General features: G+C 38.0%; 2 protein-coding genes across 3 annotated transcripts; one reads left to right on the forward strand and one right to left on the reverse strand.

The window, feature by feature from the left end:
- Nucleotides 1-3,551: 3,551 nt before the first annotated feature.
- tmem238a (transmembrane protein 238a) lies at nt 3,552-5,561 on the reverse strand. The gene is made up of 3 exons (XM_034199742.1): nt 5,423-5,561; nt 4,623-4,780; nt 3,552-3,991 (listed from the first exon to the last, which is right to left on the reverse strand). Exons 2-3 carry the CDS (start codon nt 4,771-4,773, stop codon nt 3,828-3,830), a joined length of 315 nt encoding a protein of 104 aa, XP_034055633.1. The 5' UTR covers nt 4,774-4,780; nt 5,423-5,561; the 3' UTR covers nt 3,552-3,827.
- Nucleotides 5,562-6,477: 916 nt separating this feature from the next.
- On the forward strand, nt 6,478-12,385 carry ccdc106b (coiled-coil domain containing 106b). Of its 2 annotated transcripts, none has more exons than XM_034199745.1 (7): nt 6,478-6,609; nt 7,831-7,968; nt 8,612-8,803; nt 9,466-9,612; nt 10,000-10,185; nt 11,413-11,573; nt 11,924-12,385. In XM_034199745.1, the coding sequence occupies exons 1-7, from the start codon at nt 6,570-6,572 to the stop codon at nt 12,077-12,079; spliced, it is 1,020 nt and encodes a 339-aa protein (XP_034055636.1). In that variant the 5' UTR covers nt 6,478-6,569; the 3' UTR covers nt 12,080-12,385. The 2 variants fall into 2 exon arrangements, with proteins under 2 accessions (XP_034055636.1, XP_034055637.1); XM_034199746.1 differs by having other exon boundaries at nt 9,478-9,612.
- Nucleotides 12,386-13,786: the final 1,401 nt, after the last annotated feature.

The raw sequence follows: 13,786 nt of genomic DNA on the forward strand, positions 1-13,786 counted from the left end.
AATTTATTCCCAGAATAGGGGTGTTTAATCTAGAACCCTAATGTGCATCCTGGTTTCCAACGGGGTTACCCAAAATGTGAAGAAGTGACACTTTCACTCCCAAATGCCATTTCAAAGTTAAAGTATTTTATTATTTACCCATTAAACATGGATTAATGGATATTTTTGGCAACTTGGGTGCAACCCAAAACTAGTTGTAAACACAATATTAAAATATTATAACCTTTGAAAACGATTATTACTTATTGGCAGACATTTCCTATTCTTTCTCCGAAACTCATGTCATGTTTCTGGAAACCTGATAAAGGTAATTACAATATTGACGTTCTTTTATTTCTGTTTGTTTGAATTAAACTAAGTATGTTTAGTACTGCACTTAAATATACATTTGAGGTACTTGTACTGTAGAGCATTTCCATTTGAAGTTATAAGGCAGGTTTTGTGGTATTCTAAGTTATACTTCCAAAAAACACTGCAATGAAAATATTTGTTGCTAGTTTATTTACATATTCAGAATTGTAATACAAAATATAAGTCAACTCCATATATTAACATTAACTCCATATTAACCAGCTGCAACATAATAGTGATGAATTAATATGTGTATATATATATTTTCTGAAATGGGCCGTCTTGCTGCATGAGAACTTGAGAGGAACATTTGAAGTATTTATATCTAAATACTTTCACAACTGGTTGGCTTGTCAGTGAACATTTTAAGTGTCCTGTTGAGCTCAGTCTTCCGTTTTAAACCTTCTAAAAATCACCATACATGTAACTAGAAGTCATACATGACATTTTGAATTTGAAACTTGACATCTCTGAGGTAAACGTCCTGACCTCACCTGTCAATATTGAAAGAAAGGCCTGTGAGGACATTCTCACCGTGGTCAAAATCCTATTACCTTATAAAGACTGTCTGAAGGGTTCATATGAGATCATTCAGGGCGATGTGTGGGAGGGGGTCATAGAGAAACGATAACAAGGTCTTTATGTCCATCTTATAAATAACGTGAAAGACCGATCTGAGAGCAGTCTTGGGTTTACAACAAACAGGTCACTTTAGTCCAGATGTAATCTCATTGTACCATATGGTGGGGGATTTAACAAATGAGGGCAACTCAGGTAAACTCTGGTGAGCTTTCACACCAACGAAAAACAAGTCCAACTGAATCTAAGGTTGGTTAGATTGATTTGAAGGAATAAACAGAGGTGAACTGGGAGGAAACACACTGAAATTGGTGTAAACTAATATCAAATTTCATTTATTTGTCATAATTCGTCTCTGTCTTAAAGCTCAGACGATTGTTAGATATGTTTATGTGCAGATGCCAATTTACTGACAAATGTAGATATTATAAAAGTCCAAGGACTTAAAATCTGACACTATTCTGTTCAATATTTGTAGTGGTCTCTGCCAGGGGCTAACATTACACCATTTAATCTCTGTTCATAAATGCGAAGTTTGTATTTTATTTTAATTGTATCTTGATTGTCAAAGTTAGTTTTCATATAATACATTTAAGGTCCAAACAACAGTAAAAAAAAAAACATGTCAGTTTTTCATGCACTGGTAAATTTTAGGAAATTATTAGATGCCTTTTTTCAGAAAAGTTGAAAAAAAATGTTTTAGCTGTTTATTTAACCATCTTTGTCAATCTGCGTCAGTAGATTTTTGATTATTTTACCAAAAGAAAGCATTACTGTATATGATAGCTCATTTGCATATTAAACATAATATTTCAGAAAACTTGTAATAAAAATCATATTTAATTGTGTTTTAATGTTAGTAATGAACTGAGGATGTGTCACGGTGATCTATGTTTTTTATAACTGTTTATAATATGTTCTGAATTCTGGATTCGAAGCCCCCTCTGCAAAAACATTTGACTCATCACTAATCTGAAACTAAATCAAATTTAAAAAAATGAACCTGGAATGTTCAGATTTCTGTGTTGAAAATGTACGTAAATTAACACCTAATGTTTGATAAGATCAAGTTATAATTTTCCTATTTTAACATAATGTAAGTAATCATTATTTTATGTGTGGCTCCCCTTAAAATATTTACGAATGGTTAGTTAGCTGTTTAATTACCTAGCTTATTGGCCGTTCTATATGGCTAATAGTTGCTATATAGTTCTTTGTCTACATTTTGATTATTATCCACAACTAATCAAAATCTTGAATTAATCCAAATCTAGATGTTGCATCCCCTTTGAATAAACTAGTGGTATTGATTTGTGGAATTCCCTTTTTGGTCCCGTGTTTGTTTAACAGGATAAAATGCTGTGATTCAGACCAGGACACACCGGGGTCTTCAGGTGAATCAGATTATCTGAGACCTGCCCAGGGAAACTTCCTTCCGGTCGGGAATCAAATCTGCTGCACTCCTGTCCTCCTGACTCTTTTAATGTAATCGGGTGTAAGCAGGAAGAGTTAATTCAACATGTATTTATTTGACTAATCCAAATCCATTGTAAAGAGAAAGCTGAGATAGAACATACACACATAGTCACATTTTCTTACATATATTATATCTGCCCTTATCTCAGTGGCGTAACAAGGTTGTGATTGGCCCCGGTGCAAATATTGTTTTGGTTTGCTGTACATTATAAATGCAAGCTATTACATTTTTATAATGCTGCTGAACTTGCTGCTGCTAGCTACAGTACAGTACAGGTTGATTAAACGGTTCGCTCGTCATTGGACAGACAAATTACTAATTAATTTAGGTTGCTTGGTTATTTTGAAGACTGCGTGAACCGGTCAATGCCATTAAAAATATACGGCTGCACCGTCGATAGTTACGCCACTGCCTTATCTCTTATTGCACAAATAGAAAATGGTTTGCAGATGTTGTTGTAATTCCTGTTGGTCACCAGTAGACGTCAGTGGAGGTTATAGATCTACTAATTAGTCTGACTTAAAGTCTATTAATATTGATTGATCCCAGAGAGGGGACAAATAGGGTATGTTGTATGAAGAGATCAAACTGAGTAATATGCTATTTTTCTTATATTATGTTTGGAAAATACTGCACTTTATATGCACTGAATTTTTCCATCTTAATTTAGTTTTTTAAAATGTGTTCTAAATGTTGCTCTAATGCATGTTGTTACCTCGCCATTTTTGCAAAACAGATCCAAAGAAAAGCTAGTCAACCAATATTCCTGAATGAAATATATAACATTATATGCATAATATGTTTATGCATACATTTACAAATGTTTAAAATATAACATTAGTTATACACATACTGCATGTATCTATGCTATATAAAAATGTTAAGATAATGTATACCGTGAATGTAGTGATATTTAATCTAAAATACAGTGTTTTGCGCTTTATGTCTTTCTGTTAACTTTGAAGAAGTGCAATGACATGTTCAGAGCTATATCTACAAATATCAATATACTCTATGTTCAAATCGGCATTTATTTTTGGTATTTAACTTATTAACTCATAAAAATGCATGAACGTGTATTAGTATTACAAAGAGAATCTCATTTATATTGTTGAAAATGTAATTTAAAAAAAACAGCCATGTATAATGTATCAAAAAGTGTTTATTTAAACCAAATAGGATAAACTGCTTTACAGATATTCAAATACTATAAAAAAACAAAGAGATATTAAATCATAATACACCATCAATAACAGTAACAGCACAGCCGGTGCACATCTATGACTGAAATGTTTCTGACATGCTTGTAACACTAGGACATTAAGAGTTTGATTCAGTGGCTTCTATCTCATATTAACACTGACAAAAGAGGCAGAAGCAGACTTTCAATCTGAAAATAATCCAGACTTCCTGTTTGGGCTCAGCGGTGGTGTCGGTACACACGGATCTTGCGGCTGAGGTTGCGAGCGAGCCGGTCCACGGCGCTGCCGATGTGTCCCACCTCCTTCTTAGAGGTGAGGCCCTCGATGTTCCCGCTGTACCACAACACCCACCCGGCCAGAGACATCACCACGAACAGAGCGCCTGCAGTCAGATCAGTCAAGAGTTTAGAACACAGACAGTTAAGAAACCAGAAAAGGAAATCATTCAAATAAAAAAATATCACTTTTACAAAGATGTATTACATGTGTTGCTTTACTTATTGGACCAAAACCAGAATTGTTGGTTCGTATAATATGGATATTTAATCAAATCTGATATTTGCACACTTTCCTACTTGACGAACAACAATTTCGTTCGGGGTAAAATCAATTATATGGATTCTTTGAGTAAGTGAAAGATAAATGTAAAAATAGGTATTAAAATGCACTTCTGCATGTTGACATCTTGAGAACAATAAAAATATACAAATATTGCAGTGCACAATTGCATTCTTGTTTTAGTTCATTGATGAGTTGCATGTTTTTTTATTGTGTTTTCTATACTGAAAATCCCTTTTTAACATTTAACAATTGAAACCCTAGAAAAAATAAAAACAATCCTAAACCTATCAGATTAAATGTGTGAACTGAACATCATTCAGAGCTTACTGTACCTCCCATTGCAAAGGATGAATGTTTTTTACTTTAAATTCCATTCTCTTCTCTATTTTAATGCTTTTGTAATTCCTCCCTTATATTGTTGTTGCATTTTGATTTTAGGGATAATTGCATACCAGTATAGACCAGTAAGTCTCCAAAGTCATGTCCATTGATCTCCAGGGTAGCGAAGACCCCCACCAGCAGAGTGGCTCCTCCCAGTAAATCCATCAACACAGCAAAGGCCAGAGCCAGCTTACAGTGGGAGAGGCTGTCACACAGGCCCATAGTGGAACTGTGGAAGAGGGAGAGAAAGGACTTTTATTATATAAAGCAGGTACACAAAACACATTCAAACTATATCTTTACCACAACCAACAATGATAGTAAAATTATGCTTTTACATAAATGCATGATAAAATGACTAACTAACTAACTAAATACAATATATAGTAGTATAATAGTCTAACAGTCTATATATATACCATATAACATGTTTATATTTTTAATACTTACACTCTATTACATAAGTAACATGTTCAATGCAGGACTTGCAGCAGAGCATGTTTACAGTGTGGTAATAGTTATTTTACATTAGTGAACCATATCAGTAGCTTACTTCTTCCACTGTTCTAATATTCAGTCAATATTAACCACCATGTTGATAGCCCACCACCACCTAAACACTGATGTGACTCGTGAGGCTGTCCATTTTTGGAGGGCTTTCAGTGGAAATAGGATTTCATGTCTGTAAGCTTTCTTAACACCACAACAACATGTATTGATTCTATCATGGAGATTTTCCTACAAAGATGGACAAACTAAAGATATTGGTGTTCATGTGTTACAGCCCTCCTCAGGTGAGTCTTTACAATTCTGCAATACAAATGTAAAACAAATAACGTCTCCCACCGTCAATACTTCTACATTGACTCACATGTTATAGGTGTTTCTCCAGCTGCATACAATCTTGCTTTTTTTGGTTCTTATGCGAAGTTTCTCTCGTGCAGTTTTTCTTTGTTTCCGCGTTTACTGCACCTACCTGGGCCCCGCCCCTCAGGTGACACGTATCCGGTCTGCCCGTTCCCACCTTCGTCTTTAAAGACAACAATAAACAATTAACATTGAAACAATAACCACAGGTTATGTTAATGTTTCAATTACACTTGTACAAAGATTATATTCTGCAATACCCTTTCGTAATTGTTTAAATGTAATATTAATTACACGTGTTATGTCTTTGTGTGAGAACATGTCACGGTTTATATGGAGACATTATATATGCAAACATTTCTAACTAAAAAAGGCTAACTACTCTTTATCGTAGTCCATTTTATTTGTATTATTTAAAATAACTCAATGAATACAAATACTAGCTTTATTAATTGTTAATAATCATTTGGAAAATCCCATATAGGCTACAATGACACACAAATAATTGATACTACATAAATAATACAATTCTCTAGAAAAGCTGAAAAAAAGAAAAGCAACAAACACCCAAACAATATAAAAAACATGTTGAATATATACTTGTTAATTTGAGGTGCACGTTTTAGTATGTTTTTGTTCCTCCTATGTCTTTTGTATAACTTTAATATAAGTTACTTAACTATCAGGCCTTTGGTCTTTTCTTTGCCAAGTACATATCCTGGCACCCTTTTTTTCTTCTTTTTTCTATTAACTAGTTTGTGTTGTTTGTGTTTTACCTATCAATAAAGTTAGGATGACAAAAACTTTGATCCTCAACTATCCAACCAACCTGCAACACTTCTGACTGAGTGGAGTCAGAGTGGTCATGGTGTGCAGGTGTTCAGTAGTTCCGACATAACTTTAAAGCTTTTTTTTAATGAGGAAAAACCAGCGTTGTGCGCATGTGCACACCTGAGCGTGCTACACCTGTTGGAGCCACTTATAATCAGGTAATTGCTGCTGAAGATGCGGACTCGCGGACGTTGAGCAGCAGCTGCGTGTCGTTTTCAGGCTGTATTACAGAAGTATAACTGCACATAGCTTTACTGAAGACTAAGTAATAATACCAAGTTTATCACTTATTTCTCACCAGAGCAGCTCGCCTTTCAGTCATGAATCCTCCAACAGACAGAGACGATACGCACCCAACAGGTAACGTTTTTAATGGCGTATCCCCACCTTGTGCTACGACCAAAAATGCTACACGGCGTTGAAGTTACTTTAACACTAATAAGCTAAACTCCTCGTCTGTTTATAGACTCGACTGTCTTTATTTATGCATTTTGACAATATGGGATGTTGGGTGCATTTATGTGCTAAACAAATCACCAAACTGCCTCTTTAAATGTTATTATTATTGAATTCAATATAGACCACGTTATAATTTACTAACGGCTCATTTAGCATCTAATCTAGCTTTACAGACGTTTACCCTATAGTTCTATGCTATGACTATTTTACTGATGTGCTGTTGTGTTGATTTATTTCAGAGTATAGGTTTCAAAGTATTTCGATTTTCAAACTACTCAAAGTTATAGTTGCAACTTTGTAATGCTTTTTGTGCACTCTTTCCTAGTTTGTACAACCACTGGTGCACATCATTTTACCTTGATATATCAAGTTCTATATTAATATATAGCTAGCGTCTTTTACATTTCACATTTTATGATAACCTTGATACATTATTTTTGTGTTACCACCATCTATAACACTATTGATACTCATGTATTGTCTGAGTCATGTATCCATCCATCCATCCATCCATCTTCTCCCGCTTATCCGTGGTCGAGTCGCGGGGGTAGCAGTTCCAGCAGAGAGCCCCAAACTTTCCTTTCCCTGGCGACATCAACCAGCTCTGACTGGGGGATCCCAAGGCGCTCCCAGGCCAGCGAAGAGATATAATCCCTCCACCTGGTCCTAGGTCTACCCCTTGGTCTCTTCCCAACTGGACGTGCCTGGAACACCTCCCTAGGGAGGCGCCCAGGTGGCATCCTAACTAGGTGCCCGAACCACCTCAACTGGCTCCTTTCGACGCGAAGGAGGAGCGGCTCAACTCCGAGTCCCTCCCGGATGACCGAACTTCTCACCTTATCCCTAAGGGAGACACCAGCCACCCTGCGGAGAAAACCCATCTCGACCGCTTGTATCCATTCTTTGATCGCAGCACTCAAATGTGTGCATGTTCTACTTTACATCAAGAAAAAATCAATAAGTTTGAAGAAGGGGGACAGTGGTGGGATATGTTCTTTATCTAATTCCCTAAAACTCTGTGGGCTGCACTGTCTTCAAATCAACCTGTAAAGAAGAATCAGCAGATCAATCTATCATGATAATAATCTAATAATATTCTGTTGTCTTGTGTGTGTTTCTCAGAGCACTACATGCCCCAACCCACATCCTCAGGAGGGGGAGGGTTGTACCTGGACAGCTATGAAGTCTCTTTTCCTCTGGAGGAGAGTATCGAGAGACCCCCTGCTTATCACCTGAACCAGGGTCAGCCGATGATGGACGGTACGCCACGTCTACTACACATGACCACTGCTTTTCTATTTGTTCCTAGTTTTATAATGAAGCAGCTAATTTACTGTGATAGTTCATAGTACAAGTTATTCTACATGTTCCCGTTGTCACACTGCATTCAATAGATGTTTTAAATCGGGTAATTGTTTTAGTACTAATATAGAAAATGAGGGGTAGTTTTTTCAAAGAGACAGTCAACCCTCTTTTAACAAGCATGTTAAAACCCAGAGATAATTTAAGTCGAGATACAAATGAAACATACTCTCCTACCTATACAGTCATCAATTACATTGCTTTCACCTCTTTTTTTCTTTCAATGTTTTTTGACTTTTTATTTTCAGTTTTTCAAATATATTCATGTATTTCCTCCTCTTTTTTGCTTCTTTACCTTATTTGGTAAAGCAGCTTAGCATAACATGTTCACTACTCTACATATAAGTCAGGAATTAAACAAATTGTAGAAATCAACCTAAAATGTAAAGTTATTATCGGCTGGTCTTTATTTATGTGCTCAGGATAAATCTTTTGTACAATAAGTGACATTGTTGTACACTACTGCTGTATACATTTATGACCGCAGTCACAAGAACTTATGTTTAATACAGTCTATGGTTTAATGGCTGTTCTCCTGCAGGGCCTGTGGTGCACGAGCTCCCTCACTCCCAGTACAGCCCTTTCATCCTGATCTCTAACCTGCGAGCTCACCTGTACGTCACTCTGGAGAAGAACACCTGGCTGCAGAAGCGCATCGAGGATATGGAGGAGGAACGCAACTTCCTGCGCTGTCAGCTGGACCGATTCATCATCAACATGCGGGGTCCGGAGGGTGAGGAGTCAGCTAACGATTGTTGTATTTAGTTTGTTGTTTTGTTAAAAGGAACAGTTTTTAAATTCATCCACATCAACAAGTGATCATGAGGTTAGGATGAACATCATTTTTTATTTCTCTAAATATAATGCAAGGTGTGTTTTTAAAATAACAGATGAGTAAGGAGGAATTTCAATTCACATATGTGTGCAAATATTCAGAATACATAGCTAAGATGAGTCAATTATACACGTGAAAACAAATATATATATATATATAATATAACAACATATTTAAGTAAATAAAAAAGGTACTTGCACACTTGAAACATTGATTATTACAATGTAAGACTAGTAAAAGGAATTTCTATTTAAGGAACATATATATAAGTATAAGTGTTTTCTTTTAAATATGTAACATTTTAATGCAATTAAATACAATCAGTCATTTAGTTTTGCGAGCAACTACCTTTTTATGAAATACACAAATGACTAATTGAACCTATAAAAATGCTTAATTTATTATTAACACAGATGTTTTAATGCAAAACATTTATCTGCCTAGTTATAAATACCTACAGCTTTAGAACAGGAGTGAACTGGACGGACCTTCTGAGAGCGCAGACTCTTGGACGGTCCCGTCTCCCGAGTTAAGGAGTAACTACTCCCCTACAATGACAGATTGGTCTGTAGACCCCCAGCGTGGGGTGATGGTCCAGCCTGCCAGCCCCCCCTCCCCTCCCTCCCCCATGACCACCCGGTCTGGGATGACCCTGAAGCGTCTGCAGGGAGCGGCCCCTCGGCCCCGCCGCGCCTCTGCCTTCCCCGGTGAGACATTACTGTACCCTATCAAGTTGGTAATATAGGAACTTGCTTTTTTTTCTCTGTCATTCTCAAATATCACATAGAGACTGTCATAAGATGATAATCAACTAATGGATTAGAAGAAAATCACTCATCCAAACTATTTTGAAGTCAACTATTCATTATAATAATTACATTACAAACATTTTTCATGCATAAACAGCAGAAATGTCTTTCTTCAGCCACTCGAATATGGCAATTTCCTGATTTCTCTCTGTACCATCAAACCAAATTCAGTTGGTTTTGGACTGATAAATGACAAATATTTTATGAACAAGCAATTAAATAGATCTTGTAAATTGATAGTGTTTCTGCCCTTTACATGAAATTACTTTATTTTCTTTGCTGCAGTGAAGCAGGAATTTCATCTGGATGAGGATCAATTCTACACGGAGGATGAGTTTGTTGAGGAAGAAGAGGAGGAAGAAGATTCGTCGGTGGAGAAGGGCTCAAAGAAGAAGGGCCGAGGGCGAGCCAACGGAGAGCCGAGGATGAGGAGGATCTTCAGGATCACCCACGGGAGGGAGAGACAGAGAGGTTAGTGCTATACTATTTGTTAGAAAAATATCACTCGTCACCGGCTTGAGTTTCAAAACAGGATACATGTATTTATTCTCCTTGCACGAATGGAAGTAGTCATCGCACACAGAGCATTTGGTACAACTAGTTCCCAGAACAGTGTCCTTCAGATGCTGATAAACAAGAGAGGGTGTTACAGTCACAAGATGCAGAATACCGGTTCAAAGCAGTATTCTATGCTTAGTTCAGATTAGCTAAGGCCTGCAATAAACATGACAGTCATATGTCTATCTCCATAGAGGCTGAATCATCATGTTAATCGTTGTCACATATCATATGCCTAAAACAGTGTGTCCTGATGCTCTTCTTGGTAATCATACATCCTGTTACGTACACAGCTACGTAGGGCCTCCCTATCTGCGAGGCTCCACTAGCACCCGCACCCGCACCCCCAAACGCTGCGCACCTACAATGTGACGGCCCGTCCACACGGCGGCGTGCGTTGAAGCTTCAACGCATCTGCCCATTCACTTTGAATGGGGTGACGTCACGCTTTGCCGAACTGCATTGTGGGAGCATTGCTTCGCTTTGCTCGCGTTGCTCGCTTCAAAAGTTGAGCAATGTTCAACTTTTGAAGCTTCGACGGAAGCATCATCCAATCAAATCATATGCCAGTACAAGCTCTTGCCAATCAAACCGCGTGCTTGTGTGTCCGGGGCAGGAGATTCATGTGATTGGTTGTTGGTCGAGTTTCGGACACGCCCGCCGGCAAGCTTCAACGCACGCCGCCGTGTGGACGCTGCGGAAGCGCGCCACAGTTTCGCCACTGCGAGGCTACACTGGCACCGCCCCCACCAATGGGTCCATTTGGGTATGGGCACGTCACTGTACCCCGGAAGAAAACAATGGAAAATGAGAAATCTCCAACGAGGCGTTCTGGGGCAGCACAGACAGGTCTTTTCTGTGTTAGAGTTTTAGTCGCTACAGGGTGTACTTTGAGGGTTTGTGACTCTGCAGACCGTTTACATGCAGAAAAAGCTACATAACACACAAGGGGACGGGTGATAACCAGAAAAGCATGACATGGGACCTTTAATACCCAAATGCACTGTCCTGATGTTGGCAAACTCCAATCTAAGGAACACTTGGTGTTTAAAGGGTACATCTAAATTAATCATCAAAACGGTTAATGGTTTTCAGTTTTACTTTTGCATTTTCTAACCCTTCTCATTCTTCCTCCCCCAGTTAAAGACCCAGAAGGGGTTATGATTCGCTATAACAAGATCCTTACCACCTACCAGCGGGTGAGGAGCATGTCCAGAGCCTTCCAGGTCCACGGAGTGGACAGGAACACCATGGCCTCCACCTCCCCCATCGCAGAGCTGCTGCTGGTGGCTCCAGAGAAGGTCTGATGCCTTTTTTAAATGTTCCTGTTCATGTTAATATGTGTATGCACTCACTAGAAACAAAGTCCATCACCTTTTATTATGCTAACAACCTACAATAACAACATAATGTCTGCTGTGTAATCCATAGTATACATTTTATTACATTTCTGTCTGCTTTTGAGGCATTTTAGTCTGTGATCAAATAATGGTAAAAATGCAATACAAATATTTGTCAGCATCTTGTGACCACATTGTCTCAAAGCAACCCAGAATAACCGTAGCAGAATAAGAGTTAAACCTGTAGCCAGATTGAAGCGAACTGATTAAAATGTGCGCAAAATAAAGCCACACTTGTGATGTTCCTGCAGGTGGCGGAGGTCGGGGAGTTTGAGGCTTCAAAGGAGAAGCTTTTGGATTACGCTCGGCGGTGCTACAAGACCATGGACGAGCAGACGCATGTGAAGGTCCAGGCCATGAAGAAGACTCACAAGCTGCTGCCCATCTCCTACAGGTTCAGAAACTGAGGGACAGGAGGGGGGACGCTGCAGGAGGCAGGGGGGTTCTACACTAAACTTTACATTTAGATTTTTCATTGCCTTAAAAAGATACAAGACATGTGAGAATGTCAAGATAGATGCCAAGGTACAATATTATTGATTTAAAAATGATTTATCGTTTGCCTTAATCCAGGAATTAAGTGAATGTGGACATTTACAGGAAGACAAAGTATAGTGTGAATTATCATGTCCTTTTCATTTCCAAGCATTATTTGAAATACTGCAAACTGTTTATATATCAGTTATCAGAGTAAAAGATTATTTACAGAACCAAAAGGATTGTTTATTTAAATGATGGCATTCATCTTTTGTTTGTATCAAAACATGTATTTGCTTTTATTTATTGATTTATTTCTTTGTAAAAAAAACGTACATTTAAAATGTATAATTGGAAAAAGTTTTTTTTTTCTTTTTTTCATAATTGTCCTGCCTACGTTGTATACTTTATGATTTTGCCAGAAGGATCTGTTGATGTAGTATTTGTATTTGGAAAGTTTGAAATGTAGTGGAAGTAAATTCATTTAAATATATAATGGTTCTGGTTTATCTCTGTTTCACACTCGGAACACAATTCATGAAGAGTTTAAATTAAAGTATCAGCATCTTTAGAGCAACATTCAAAGGAGAGTATAATAAATGATGCCACCATTACTTAAAGCTCATTATTTAACACCAAAAATGTATTTATATTTAACTTTATATGCTCTTGTCAATAACATCTTAACATCTTGAATATGTATTCCTGATCTGAGAAATTAAATGAGACTGGTAGGTTTGGCTTCTTATTTATAAAAGTAGGCCTACTCTATAGTAACTGGCAGACTGCAGCGCCTTCCAGTGGAAGAAGGGGGTAATGCACAGGGGGAAATAAACTTCAACACACTGTATTTTTGTTCATTAATGATTGCAGTCAGAATTACTATTTATGGTTGCATTTTTTTTATAAGCTTCTAAACATTTGTTTTTTTGTTTACAGTATTTACAGCTTAAACTAGTTTGCATGTCCATCCATATTTCCAATACTATATTTTTCCTGCAGTTACTTTGACACTATACGAGCATCAAACCAGGACCTGGTGTGTTCATTTTTATTTTAGACTGTTCACACACGTGTTCCTTTCAGTTCTCCAGAGGTGCACAGGAGCCTAAGTACATGCATTACGAAGAGAGAGAAAGAGTGAATTAGAGAGCTGAAAATAATTGTGGGTTGAGATCTAGCTATAACAAAGCAGCTTGTACCCGTCTGCCTGAAAGTCATCATCAATATGAGGCAGCAAATATTTAAATTGAACGCATGTAGCCTTGGTTCAGATGAACAGCTTGGACGTGGTGCAGAACACACTGTGCTTTACCTGCATGAAGTAGCCATGTTGCCCAGTTTCTTGGAGTTGAATTTCCTCTTCAACGATCCGGCAGTGGGTCAGACAGTAGGGGCTTGGACTGGGAGCTGTAGGGTCGCCGGTTCAAGTCCCCGACCAGACCTATAATACGGAGTGTGGACTGCTACCTGGAGAGGTCCCAGTTCACCTCCTGGGCCCTGCCGTGGTGCCCTTGAGCAAGGCACCGGACTTCCCCCCCCCCACTCCCATTGCTCTCCGGGCGCTGTACAATAGCTGCCCACTGCTCCTAGTACTAGACTCCTGGTACTAGGATGGGTTAAAAGCAGAGAACAAA

This window comes from Gymnodraco acuticeps, unplaced genomic scaffold, assembly GCF_902827175.1.
Source record: "Gymnodraco acuticeps unplaced genomic scaffold, fGymAcu1.1, whole genome shotgun sequence".
In the NCBI taxonomy this organism is placed as follows: domain Eukaryota; kingdom Metazoa; phylum Chordata; class Actinopteri; order Perciformes; family Bathydraconidae; genus Gymnodraco; species Gymnodraco acuticeps.